At 37.0% G+C, this 13,412-nt stretch overlaps 1 protein-coding gene across 3 annotated transcripts in view; it reads right to left on the reverse strand.

Annotated features, from left to right (window-relative positions):
• PPP1R21 (protein phosphatase 1 regulatory subunit 21) overlaps positions 1-13,412 on the reverse strand; it is a 34,267-nt gene that overhangs the window by 11,114 nt on the left and 9,741 nt on the right. For all 3 annotated transcript variants that reach the window (XM_050894333.1, XM_050894334.1, XM_050894335.1), the window contains exons 8-16: positions 11,185-11,237; positions 8,858-9,007; positions 5,681-5,782; positions 5,516-5,604; positions 4,524-4,660; positions 3,427-3,519; positions 1,412-1,539; positions 890-1,042; positions 21-113 (exon numbers count right to left, since the gene is read on the reverse strand). In XM_050894333.1, the coding sequence (XP_050750290.1) occupies positions 21-113; positions 890-1,042; positions 1,412-1,539; positions 3,427-3,519; positions 4,524-4,660; positions 5,516-5,604; positions 5,681-5,782; positions 8,858-9,007; positions 11,185-11,237 (998 nt within the window). The remainder of the gene's footprint in view (positions 1-20; positions 114-889; positions 1,043-1,411; positions 1,540-3,426; positions 3,520-4,523; positions 4,661-5,515; positions 5,605-5,680; positions 5,783-8,857; positions 9,008-11,184; positions 11,238-13,412) is intronic.

Consider the following 13,412-nt stretch of genomic DNA (forward strand, 5'->3'; position numbering starts at 1 on the left):
TAAAATTTATACCAGAATACCTGTTGTGCAAGACCTTCTCTACTTTCTGTGGAACTCAGAAGAACTCTGCGATTGGCTAAGGCCTCTTCATAAGGCACTGAATCTGCACAAGGCTGCAGAAGGATAAAAGAAACCTCAAAACATGTTTCACAGTAGATCAGAATATGTATTCTACATTTATTTACTTATTGCCCTCCGTTAGTAAAGGGAAGAAAAAACATCTTCCAAGTGTTTAACAGCCAGTAGAAAAAATGGTTTGAGCTTACAAAAAATACCACCCCAAAACACACACCTCATTAAAAAGTGCTCAGAAAACTCCAGGTGTTAATTAATGATCAAATGCATCTTAAGGTCCATTTTACAGACATTGCAGTAAAGTGATTTAACAACAACTGTTAAGCGAACCACTTAATTGTTAATTTTAATGGAGACAACAGGGAGATCTGGCAGTGTTCAATCCTTTGGTTCAGCACATTTTCTCCAGCATACCTCCTTTTCAGCTGCTTTTTTTTTTCTGTTGCTCTCCACTGTCTTCCAGTGAATGCAAGTATAAGAATAGGATGTCATTCACTCCATATTCCTGGTGAATATGGGAGGAAATTTAAATAAGCAGCTACCCTCTTCCACTTGGAGTGTTGGCACAGAAGTAATTAGTGGAAACAGGTAATGGCAGAATTGGCACATACCCTCAGTTGTGAGAGCAACTATGCTCTCTAAATTTTTCAATAGCATTATTGCTCTAAGGGTTCCATTTCCTCAGCCAAATATTCTCCTTCAGAGAATCTCATCCACTCCAAATACTGAAAATCCTTAGTTTGTATTGTCTTTGGCATAACCAACTATCAAGAGAATTGTGCTATCTCTGTGCAAGCATGCTAGCTGAACAAACCTTCTTCAAAGACTTCATGTAAGCAACCGCCTTTTTCTTGTACTGCAGCATACACTCAGCTGAAAGAGGGCTGATGAACTCCGTTCCTCCTTTAGGGCCATAGCTCAATGAAGTAGTGAAGTGATCCAAGTTGTTGCTAAAGAACGAGGCAATCTAGATACATCAAGAAAAGTCACTTTTTGAATTAAGTGGACCAGAAAGATTCAGAGTAATTACTTTTTCAAAAGACAGACAAGTATTTAGTGAAACTGGACTTCACAACAAAAATTTCACACAAGCTACAGGCTCTTCCACATAACTTAGACCTTACTAATGCAAGGCATCCTCTTCATAGTATCTACTTTTATCACCCATTCAGTTTTTTTTAACTTGTAGCCTGAAAATACCTTAGAACAAACCTGATACTATAGATTATTAATATCACAGGCACACGTAGATTTTCCAAATCATTCAACTAAGATTTTTTTTTTTAAAAAAAACGCACAAGTTAGGGCATTATATTGAAACAAAAATATCCATTACCTTGCCTGCTCCATTTGTTAAAGCTACAACAGAGGATAAAATACAGTCATTTGTAGTTATGAGTTTCTGTGTGACAGTTGGAACATCTTGTTCTAAAGTAGCTTTCTGACTGTAGTGCTTGGAAATATCTAGAAAAAAAACACATTTATGTCAAATTATGATTTTTGTCTATTTCAGCAATCATTTTCAAATTCAGCTTATGACCTCAGGCTTCAGATGCTTCTCCCCTCTTTAAGTCGTATAAAAGTTTAGTCCAGATACTCTTAGTTCTTCAGTATACTGCCTTAGACAACTGTTTGTGATCATAAGGAATAAACGTTATGCCTGTTACGCAAGGCAGAATAAAGGTGTATATTTAAGTGTACTCTGTATCCCCAAAATCATAGCTATATAGGGGATCCAAGCTCACATTGAACCAGCACTTCATTTCACAAGTATACTTTCCATTTCCATGTGTTTACATCAGGACACTTAAAAGCAGAATTTTTAGTCATGTTCAATATCCAAGTGTTAAGCTTACATGACTTGGGAAGAGTATTTTAATTCCGTCAGAGCAAATCTAAAAGACTACCAGAAGTTTAGAATGCTACTTCCTATATTCTAAAATTCTTTCAGGCAAAATTAACAGAACAGTCTTCAGAGAAGAGGAAAAAAAAAAACAAACAAAAAACCCACACACACCACAAAACTTCCTGAAAGTCATTCACAAAAACATCTTAGCTTAAATATACTAATTAACTTCAACATCACCAAAATTTAAAAAGACTCAAATATTTATAATTTAAGAACAAACATTCTCCGCTTGGCCTAATTAAAAATAAGTAATTATTTGACAAGTGAACATTTTGCACCTATTTTACAATACAGTACTATTGCTACAGAATGGAGAAATCCCAGGTCGCCACCACCAGAAGTTATAATTTGAGGCAAGCTTAAGCGGTTGGAGATTAGTTTGGGTTGGGAAGGAAGGAGAAGTGACAAATTAAGCATTCTGGAGTATGGGAGTGTGAGATGTTAAGCACAACATTTCTGTTGCTAGCTAACTGACAGTTTTCTTCAGTACTTGACTTGTATTTTCTTTATTTCCTTTGCTGAAGTATAAGTTGGGTTGATTTTACATTATAGTAACTATATTAAGAGGTAGAACGTATTTATCAATAAACTTATCTATGCTACAAAACTCTTGGTTTAGCATCTCATTTTGTTTGAGGTACAATCTCTAATATAATCTTTACTTTTTTTAAAAAAGACTCTGCAAAATAGGGCCATGCTATTGATGTTATTACTAAAAGAAAGAAAAAACCTGATTTGCTTAAAATTATAAAAGCTTAATGTTTAAACAGCTGACTAGTATTAAAACAATTCGCCTATACGGATTATTTTCTCCCTGGGAACAGCTATACGGCACAGAAATTCTAGGATATACAGAAACATCAGTGTTTTAAAACTCCCTGAGTTTTAACCAAACATCACTTCACATGTAACATATCCAAGTTCTTCTGATAAAATGAAGGTAAGCCATTTTCAAGGAGGAAGTTAAGTTTCAAAAAGAACGCAGACTTCTTTGCAAGCTTTGGTTATATATTCATGTTAAAAATAGTAATCAACCTAAAAACAGTAAGGAAAAATTCCACTTTGAAGGCAGGTACTAGGTCAACAGTACACAAGCAGGGGAAAATATATACATTTAATGGCATTCCATTCTGTATGCTAGTTCCACTAGAGCAATGAAGTTCAGAAAATAAAGTGATACTGCTCAGGAAGATCTAGAGCACCACAATTAAATATTCCAGCAACTTAGAAGAACAAAGCTAACAGAACAGAGGAGTGAAGAACATGCATACATGTCCAAAACAAGTAGTTATTAGGTTTAGCTTCTTATCTTAGTTTGTAAAGGCAAAACAAATGAGATTTATCACATATTACACATTCAACATTGTCACAGAAAGAGTACATGTGCTATGTTAAACAGAAAGAAGCAGAGCTGAAACATAACAATATTCCTGTACTCTCACCTTTTAAAACATCATGAAATCCATGAAGACTTGCAGCAATGTTTGTAAACACCAAGTTGTAATTTGTCCTAAGAAGTCCTTCTGGTTTTGTACCTAAGAGTACCACGTAGAAAGGGAAAAAAACAACACTAAGATTTGACCATGAATGAAGAGAGTTAGCTTTGAAAATAATCCAATTTCCACCTACTAGAAACATTTGCATGGAGTATGAAAATCGTAACAGATTCATTTACTCAAATTTCCCCTTCAATATCAAATGTATATATACCAAATTTTTCCAGAGTAGGCAGGTAAAAGACTTCTAGGTTTCCTGAATTTCATTCAGACTTTACAAATACCAACTGTTTTGGTCTCAAAAAGCAATTACGTATGCAGAAAGATTTACATGCTCACTGCTGTAGAAAGGATCATCTGGATCCTTCTAAAGAGTGAAGACTGAAATAACCTGAAGCCATACAATAACTGTTTCCTCTTATTATTTACAGTATGCATTTGGAGATAGTTTCCCCACACACATACACACAAAGGTTTTACCTGATTTTAGTCATTGCCATGAGAGTTATAGTTTAATAATCTTATGAACAGGAGGAGCTGGAAGTGATAATTAGTAATAAAATGTAGTTTATTAACAGTTTCATGAACAAGAGATGACAAAAGACATACTGTCAATCATACTATAAAAACCTACAGTCATTTCTTCTCTACAGTTAACTATGACTGTCTAAAATATGGTACATGTGACTGCCTGATAATTTCCAGCCCTGCACCACACCCATGTCTATCCAGAAGGAATAGTGTGGAGCATTAAAGAAACACTCTACAGCACACTGTCTCCCAGCCTGGATAAAAGAGGGTCCCGAATCACAGAGCATACTGCAGAACTCACTTGCCCCATAGTTTAGACTCTACTTAAAGAGTAGCACTAATCTTGTTTTCCTCTATCATAGAAGGCATTTTGTGTGTGTACGGTTTAAAAACCCAACCAAACAACCCCCAAACAAAAAACCAAACAAACAAAAAACCCTAACACTGGTCCAAAAGGAAAACTAGTACCTTCCAGTCACAATGTAACCAACTGAGCCAAAACTGGCACTTACTTGGTAACGCAAGAAGACTAACATATGTATGTAGCTTCTCAAAGATTGCAGTCAACCTTTTCATGTCTCTGTGTAGCTCCATATTTCTAGCTCTTAAAGCAGCTGTGCAAAGAGAAGACTCACACTCTTCTTCCAAACTAGGAATATATGAATTATTTTTTTTAAAAGGGAGCAATTATCTTAAAAAACAAGTTCATGAGTTTTGGAGTAGATAACTAGTGTTCTCTACATCCCCAGTCCAGAGCAACAATAGACTAGGAATTTATTTTAGAAAGGTTAATGTATCAGAGTAACTTGGCAATACATGAAAATTAGTGCATGTACTATCTCCACTCTTAGGAGCTTCAGTCACAAGCCAGGAATGGTTTACACTCACGGCAAGGAATTGATTGCATCATTTTAAAGACTTTTTCCTCTACTACACATAATTTACCTTTTGCTTCCTAAGGAGCAGGAGAACAGGTACAAAGAAAGCATAAAACAAGCTTTTTCTTCTTTCTTAACCCAAAACCTCTTTTTAAGCAGTCCTTTGTACTAATAATTCACCCCCCTTCAACCCACTCGGGAACAAAGATTTTCACTGCAGAAGGGATGTGCATCTGGCCAAGTTTTACTACATTGCTATATTTACTGCATGATAAATAATCTTCAGACAGGCTCAAGAAATCAACAGTTTCAGTGTATCATACCTGAATAGTATCAATGCTATTGAATAACATTAAGAAACATTAAAAATCTGTGCAGCTTTCATTAAAGTCTCATCTGTGAGGGTGGAAAAAAGGCTTTAGAATACCTGGTTTTAGCTCTAATGCCCAGCTGAAAAAAAACATGCATAACCTAAAGGCTCAAAAACCAGCAGGTAAAAAAAAAAAAAGTTGTGCCTTTTAAGCCAGAGCACTTTAAGGGCTGACTTAAATATTTGAGTTGCAGATGTTGACAATGCTGCACGCCTGACACCTAGTGCCCCTTTAATTTGATCAAATCAAAAGTACCTTTTTAACTGATAAGGAAGAATCTTTCTTAAAAAGGATAAGTAGGAAGCTAAATGTTCTGAGAAGGCCTTCAATTTCACAGCTGTCTCCTGGAAGGAAAAACAACACATTAAGTATTTTTGCTCTGTAAAGATCTTTTTCAATGCTAAAAATAAGAAATCTTACCAGGACTGTCACAGTATCTTCTGTAATACTCTGAAACAAGTGAAGCATTCCTTCCTCCAGAGGGCGAACATACGAAGCATTTTCATGAAGATACTGTGAGAACTGAGTACAGAGAGATTTTAAAATGGTGCTTGCTGAAGGCTCTTGCAAACTGTTTCAAGTTAACAATCAAACGGTCCACTTTAGCAAAGCACCTGTCATCTCAAATGATCCCCAGGACGTCAATAATAAGATATAACTGTCAAGTGATGTACAGCAACCTCTTCTACAGGACACACAAACACACCTTGAGGGAAAGTGAGAAATGGTGAAGACTACAATGGAAGCCCACGCAAAACCCCATCTGGGGCTTTGCCACAGCACCCTATCTCATTTTAACTGCCATGCACAGCACACCAAACCCCTGCTTTTTAAGTTTAAAGATTCTTGCATTCCTTGCTCAACTCTATCAAATTAAGGCTAGATCCATGCACCATTAAGCCACCAGAATAAACTGTCCTACCTTCCTCCCAGCTGTTGTTTGCCTCTCAGCCCTTGTCCTGTGCATCAGCACAAACATTTGCACAGCTATGCTGTGCAAAGTACTGGAGAACTAAACAGAGTTAAAACTGAGAGCAAGAGACACATTTTAATCTTTATCTTTATCCAGTCCAGTTTTCAACATGGGTCAAAGCATGCTTATGCCAATGCAAAGGATGGAGCTGTAACTAATCAAAAGGAGAATCTTACTTTCAAGAACTATGACAGGTTTGGGCAATTACAAAACTTTGGCCTCATAGAGCTACCTGACTTTGCTAAAAATTGCTTAAGTAAATTCTGTGGCTAATTTCGCCTTCAAAAACGTATACCTGAGAACAAAGGCGTTTACTCTTACACACAACCAAAACCTAACAGTACTGTCAGCTTTCAATTTTGATACCACAGTATTACAAAAAGCTTTTTCCACAGATTGACATAGGTAGTCAAAAGTGATCTTGGTTTTTATTTTACCCCACAGAAAGATACCTTCACCTTCGATTATTTATACCACAATAGTAGCTAAAGATCCCAGGCAAACAGGGTATGAGAAATTTTAATTATTTCTTGTATTATTACAGTGCAGTAACACAGTGTTAAGAAAAGAGAGATGCCAAGCTCTCATTCATGCATGCATAAATCTGGATGGAATTAGGGAAAATTCCTAAATCTAAGGAGAAAGAAATAACACATGCTCCTGACTTGTGTTGCAAGAGAGAGGACTGGAGTTATCTGGCACGATGCTGAAGACCCAGCAGAACCCAGCAATCCAAGACTTAAAGAGAAAAGGAATACTTGAACCTGGAAGGGAATTGTCCACATCTACTTTGAGTGTTTGGTGGGGAAAATAGCTCGAAAGCGCCAGACAAGACCTGGAGTTGGGGAAAAATAAATCAGTGCAAGTGTGCTAAGCCACTACCTGACACTTGTCTCATTTTCTCTACCACATTAAGGGGAGGTTTTTGAACCGCTCAGTGGAGGAGCTAAGATCACACTGAGAACACTTGCCAAGCAAACAGATAAATTAATCAAAAATACAGGAGCAACAGCAGCTTCAGTGAGCGATAAAAGATGCTTCACCGCTGGAAAGTCATGGCAAAAGCCACGAGAGGTAGCGTGCATTGAGGCAATTAGATCATGAATACACAATGGGGCAGACTACAAGAGACAATTCTGAAAACAAACAAAGCCTGAACTACTGAATCAGAGTCAATTATCAGAAAAGGAGAACCAAATTACAGTTCTGATTAAGTTGCCCGTTTCAGCTGTGGGAAAGCACTTCTCTGCTGAAAAGCGACAACGAAGCATTAACTAGGACATTAAGGAAAAAAATGCGTGAGAAGTGATGTCTAAGAAACCTGATTTTATTCCCTTAGCGTAAACTGCAGTAGTGTCTGTAGAATCCAATCACCACACTGGGCCACATAAACAAGGAGAGACAGTTCCTGCCCCAAAGAATTTCGAAGATGACAATGCCACATAGTTTGCACAAGAAGGATATGCCATTTTGAGTACGTTTGGTGGCAGGAGCAAGAAAATGTTCTCAAACTAAGACCTATGCTGAATCTCTGTAAAAGTGTATTCTTGATTCAAATAGCTGAAACAACTGAGAAGGTAAATAGAGTGGGATTTCTTTAGTGGATAAACACCTTCGCAAGCATATTTGTTGCCTGCAAAGAGATTACAGGAGGTCTTCCCAAGAAGAGGAAAGTTTTGTGATAGTTAACATTGCCACTACATGCATTGCAGCCATCTGATGAATGCAAATCACGTCCATCTCGGTAGCTTAAGTCTGAGCCCTACAAACTACTAAATTGAAATTAGTCTGAATCAGAAAATACTGTCTTCCAGCAACTTAAACGCACATAGGTCCACTTGCACTATGAAGTCAACAACTCTGATGTTAAAGCAATTTTATTCCAAAGCATACATATACGCATCCCCACACAAATCCTTGTGCACAAAAGTTCTTTTCCATGCTTCATAGCATAGAAAGTCAAAAGATGAAGCTTAACAGCTCTGAACGATACCCTCAGAAAAGTCTTCCCATGGAGTTGCGCAGAAAGAGACAGGTCAGGTTTCTCGTAATAATTTCAACATGCTTTACAGACTTGAAGCTTCAGAATACTTACAGGAAAGGTCTTTACACAAATAGCCCAAAATCAGATTATAAAGTTGGTTTTTGACAAGGGAACAGAGTCAAAGTTCTCTCCTTCATAAGCCTACCTTACATTCAGTTTATTTCACATTACAGTTAAACACTTTAAACACAAGACCTTCTGTCTCAACATCTCCCATGCCCCAGTGCCTTAACTAAGACAAGCATCTATTTAGCAGTGCAATATTTGTCTGTTTTAAAAAAGTCAGCTGAACTTTTGACAAATGCACTTGAATTTAGCACTTAAAAAGCAAAGCCTTGGTTTGACTATTATATTGCTCTTGTAGCAGAGGCACAGGGGAAAAGGATTCTCTGCAGCTACACCGTCACCCACATTCAGAGAATTCACCCAATAGAAAAGACTTCTCATGCAGGACAGGCTGCCTCTCAGTAACACTCATAACATTCCAGTAAAGGTGGTGGAAGTTTGCATGACTAAGATTATTCACTCATGAAAGTCTACATAATGGAATATACTTGTAGCTGAAATCTGTAAGCTTTACCTTCTGATTTAACGGTGATATCGTGTCTGTTGCAGAATCAATGGGAAAGATCTGTACCTTCTGCTCAGTGTATGTATGGAAGTTCAAAAGAGCTGTTACAAGTTCTTGAACAAAAGCCAGCGCCTGGCCAGCAAGGTCTCGCAACTTCAGCTGTAAGGACAGTTATAAAATTATTATATTTGACATGTACCTATTCAAATATGAAAAAATTCTATGGCTGGATACAAAAAATTGCTATCAACCATTTCTTTCTTGTTACTAGTTCAGCCTAAAATACATAGCAGCAATTATCTTTAACTTAATTTTTAAAGTTTATTCATAAACTACAACGCCACACAGAAGGGCATGTTTTTCTATGACAAAGTACATTATTTCATACAACAGGTGACGCTTTGCTTCTGCTGCATTTCTCAAACTACAGGCCACAAGAACGCTTAGAGGTTAGCACAATTACAGAAATCATCTTTGAAATTAAGATTTCTAAAGACCAACAGACTAATTGCTGACAACAGCTCAGTTCTTTCAGTGTGGTGATAGTGAGAAATTTGTAACACCTGGCCATAAAGAAACCTAACTTTAATTAGTAAAAACCAATGAGGTTTTCACCCAGAATAAGAGGTGTCTGCTTCTCTAACCAGCAACACTCAATTCTTATTCTCCCACCTGGACAGAACTGAGCTGCTGCTCATGAATAAGGCTGTTCCATGGCTTTAGTGCAGTAGGAAGGTATCCAAGAAATGAATCCAAAATGGAACATTCTGAAAAAGCAAAGGCAACAGAGAAGAAAACCACACTCTGTTGTGATTTATGGAGGAGAGAATAAGGTTAAAGTGACATTTCAGCCAAGAATGACTTATCCTTCAGAGATGTATTCCTAATGCTTCAATGAAGTGTTAAATCAAGTGACTCTTGATTATGGATCAAGAATGGTGGTAATTAATGCAGTCATACTCAGCTTGTGTATGTTAATTAGCTATGCAAGGAAGGAAAACAGACAGTATTACTGTTTTGCTGTCCTTTACACTGCAGCCTGTGTTAATACACTAGCATTTTGCCTCCACTGGCAAAGCCAGTCATAAAAATCTGTCCTGGAACATTTTCAAGACTGCAGATCTTGAAGCATGAGGCTGGCTGACATAGTGCTAGCAGAAAATAGTAAAGGAAGAAACTCTCCATGCAGTTATTCAGATTTTTCTTAGAACTCAGCAACAGGTTGATTTAAGGCTACTTCCATCACAAAACGGGACAGCAGGTCACCTGTTCTCACAGCAGACATATTAGGAACAAGGTCTAAGGCACTTCTAAAGAAAGGATAAAGCAGCTATTTGAAATCTTGCTACAATGGCATCTGACCGCACTAACTTGAAGGTTCAAGACATATCATACAAGCAAAGAGAAAAACCAGAGTGCTATGGAGCCCATCCTCAGTGGCAGCAAAATAGGAAAATTTTGACTGCATCAAGGTATCTGATTTACTACTGTAAAAAGCTTTGATTTATTTAGTTATTCAAAGAAAACTAATGCTCATTTTTGAATACTGAGTAAACCACACTCCCAAGGAAATTGATGAAATTACAGTAATGAATAGAAACTGTTTCTTTTTTTTTTAAATACTATTTAAATTAATAAGGGATTTGGCTGCAAGAGGTGTTTTGGCAAGAAGTATCCCATAAAATGTAAATGAACCATGCAGAGTTCTCAAAGATACATGATTTATTCCTTAAAAGGATTATCACTAGTAACAAGTAATATTAACTAATATGGTCTTCTAGCGTACACACCAATGTATAGTTTACAAATGCAAACATTCTTTGGGGCTAAAGTGATGTGACTGAAGAAGCTCAGTTTGAGGGAAAAGGAATTTAAGATACCAAAACCACCTTTTTTCAACAAAAAGCTTAAGACCTCTAAAGTAACATAGTTTTAAGCAACATTAAAAATGAAATGTTCAAGTTCTAACTTACTGCAGGTTAGCATAGTAAAAGAATATGTTGTATAAGTTTAATAAGAGACAAATTTAAACCTTTTTGCCATTCTTTTTAGAAAGGCATGCCTGAGTTAATACCTACACTGATCATCAGCCAGTAGTCAATGGATTAGCTCTAGTGAAGTGAGGTGAGCAGACAACTTGACTCCTCAACGTAAGAACAGTCTATACCACCTTTTGAAAAGTGCAGAGGCTCTGCGGACAGAAATTCCCTTGGAATATCATCATAGTAGTACGACAGGCTGTCTTCTGCCATTTCGGGTCACTAAAATGACTGTTTTTATTCAGTATCTGTGTAGAAAGATGCATCTTTACACATGAAGCCACAAGAAGTGCTTACCTGGTATCTTCTGTTGTGCAACGGTACATTCAGAGCATTGTACTGATTAGATCCTACAGGACAAAAATTGAGTTATATGCACTTATTAAATCATGGTTTTTTAAGAGACACTTATTGGTAAATAGTGATTTATTTTTTAAAAAATAAAATTTCATTGCAGTAATATTACAGTTCATGTAAGTAACATTAACTAAAAAGATACAAACAATTGGCTCAAAGTAGGCCTAAACATCCTCACTTACGAACTGCTACTGTAACTAGGTGGAGAGAAAGCACTTCCATACTTGCCTCAGATTGTAAGTCAAATTTAACCATCTGAACACCCTGAATTTGATAGGTACGAGCAGAATCCTCCTGTCCAAAAGAACAGTATTCATCACTAACAAGAGTGAAAATCTTTTTAAAAACTCCTTAAAGAATTCAAGAGGATCTTCAGATTTCAATTACATTCCAGGGACTGTCAAATAACATGAATGTATTTAATGGTTTGCACATTTAAAAAAAAAGCTTCTGTATGTACTTGATTTGTTGATAATTTAGAATAAGATGGACTCTCCACATATTTCAGCATTCTGTTCCAGTTACAGAGTAACTAGCATGATTATTCAATTACAAGCGGGCACAATTTTTAAAGAGGTAGAGGGATATTTGTACCTAGAGAACAGCTTACAAAGTCTTATAGATTTAGAAGGGATCACATCCATCCTCAATTAAATGGAATAATAACCACTTTAGTTTAAAATTTGCACAAAGGAAATTTACAGCTTCTTATTCCTTTTGTATCATTCACATTTGGCAATTAACACATGGGAAGAGGTAGTTGTATTCAGAACAAAAAACTGTCCAAAATTACCGAATCCTACTTGTAAGTAAATGCTTCAGAAAACTTTTTTTATCTTTCTACTCTCAAAATCATGCTTAGCAGTCAACAAGTCATTTGATTGTTACTGAAACTGAAGCCAGCTGCTAGTTACACTTAAAACCAATTACAGAGCCTACAGCAAGACAGTTGGAATCCACAGCAGACAAACATTTCCTGACCTTCTCTCATCCTTCTATCAGAAAAGATCTGTCCACTATTTGCAGTGTTTTCTACACAAGCGAAAACATTATGCTATGGCAGCTGAGTGAGCAGATAAACAAATTATTTGCATCAAAGTTTCACTACAACGATAACCACCTGTAAGACAAAATCAGCTAAAGAAGCCAGAGAAGTAGAAATAGGCAGTAGATGCCAGGCAAAGTGATCTTTGTGAGAGGAAAGAAGTGAGAAGGGTATGAACTCAAGGCACCAACACCTAAGCATAACATGCTGTGAGAGTCAACATTTCCTAAAGAGAAGATGAATTGGTGTTTCTAAGCCCAGACTCACTGGATTGCCAATCCAGTGGAGAACTTGGAAGGCTCACCCCTGCAGCACCCGCCAGATCAGCTTTTAGAGAACCTAAGGCTATTCAAAACATTGTCATCAAGTTTTAAACTGAATGAAAAATGCAAGAGCTACCAATAAAACCTACTGGAAATTCAACAGCCTGTTTTCACTTCTCTGCTCCTTCTCCACTACTTTCAGCTTTTTCACTATTCCAGGTCCTCCTAGTCTCACTGCCAGAAGAGTACACACTGCTGCCTGCCCAAGTACAACCTCGTGTTCAAGCTATTTACAAAAGCATCCAGTACGCAGCACTGATCTGGCACATAGTAACCAATTCTTGTACCAAAGCAATGCAAAGGCTGAGCACTCCTAACTTCATGGTATCCTCTGCACTTCAGTTGATCTAGTAGCAGTTGGAAAGGAAGCAGAAAAAAAGGTTTCTTCGGGTAAGAGTCCCCAAATTCAAAGGGTTTTTTTCCCTGAAAAGATGAACGAGTCCGAGACAAACCACAGATGAGAACTAGTCTGGGTGTTCCCTGATCAGATATGAGACACGCTGACAGACTTCCCACTTAGTATAAGTGTAGACCATTATTGATGCAATGCCTCATTAAGTCAGCATCTCTGCAGCCACTAGTTTATCCCCACTTTAACTTACTGAAACTCTTGAATATACCCTGCCAAAAATAATATTCTTTGAGATGAGTAACTAAAGAAATCTTTGTGGAGAAACCAGTAAATTGACAGTGTTCCTTCCTCTTTTACAATATTCTGTCAACACTAAGCAAGACAAGTGGCAAATTACTCAAAAGCCTTCAAAAGTTTTGATTTTCATTAGAGAGATATATAAAAATAT

This window comes from Gymnogyps californianus, chromosome 3 (assembly GCF_018139145.2).
Source record: "Gymnogyps californianus isolate 813 chromosome 3, ASM1813914v2, whole genome shotgun sequence".
Lineage (NCBI taxonomy): Eukaryota > Metazoa > Chordata > Aves > Accipitriformes > Cathartidae > Gymnogyps > Gymnogyps californianus.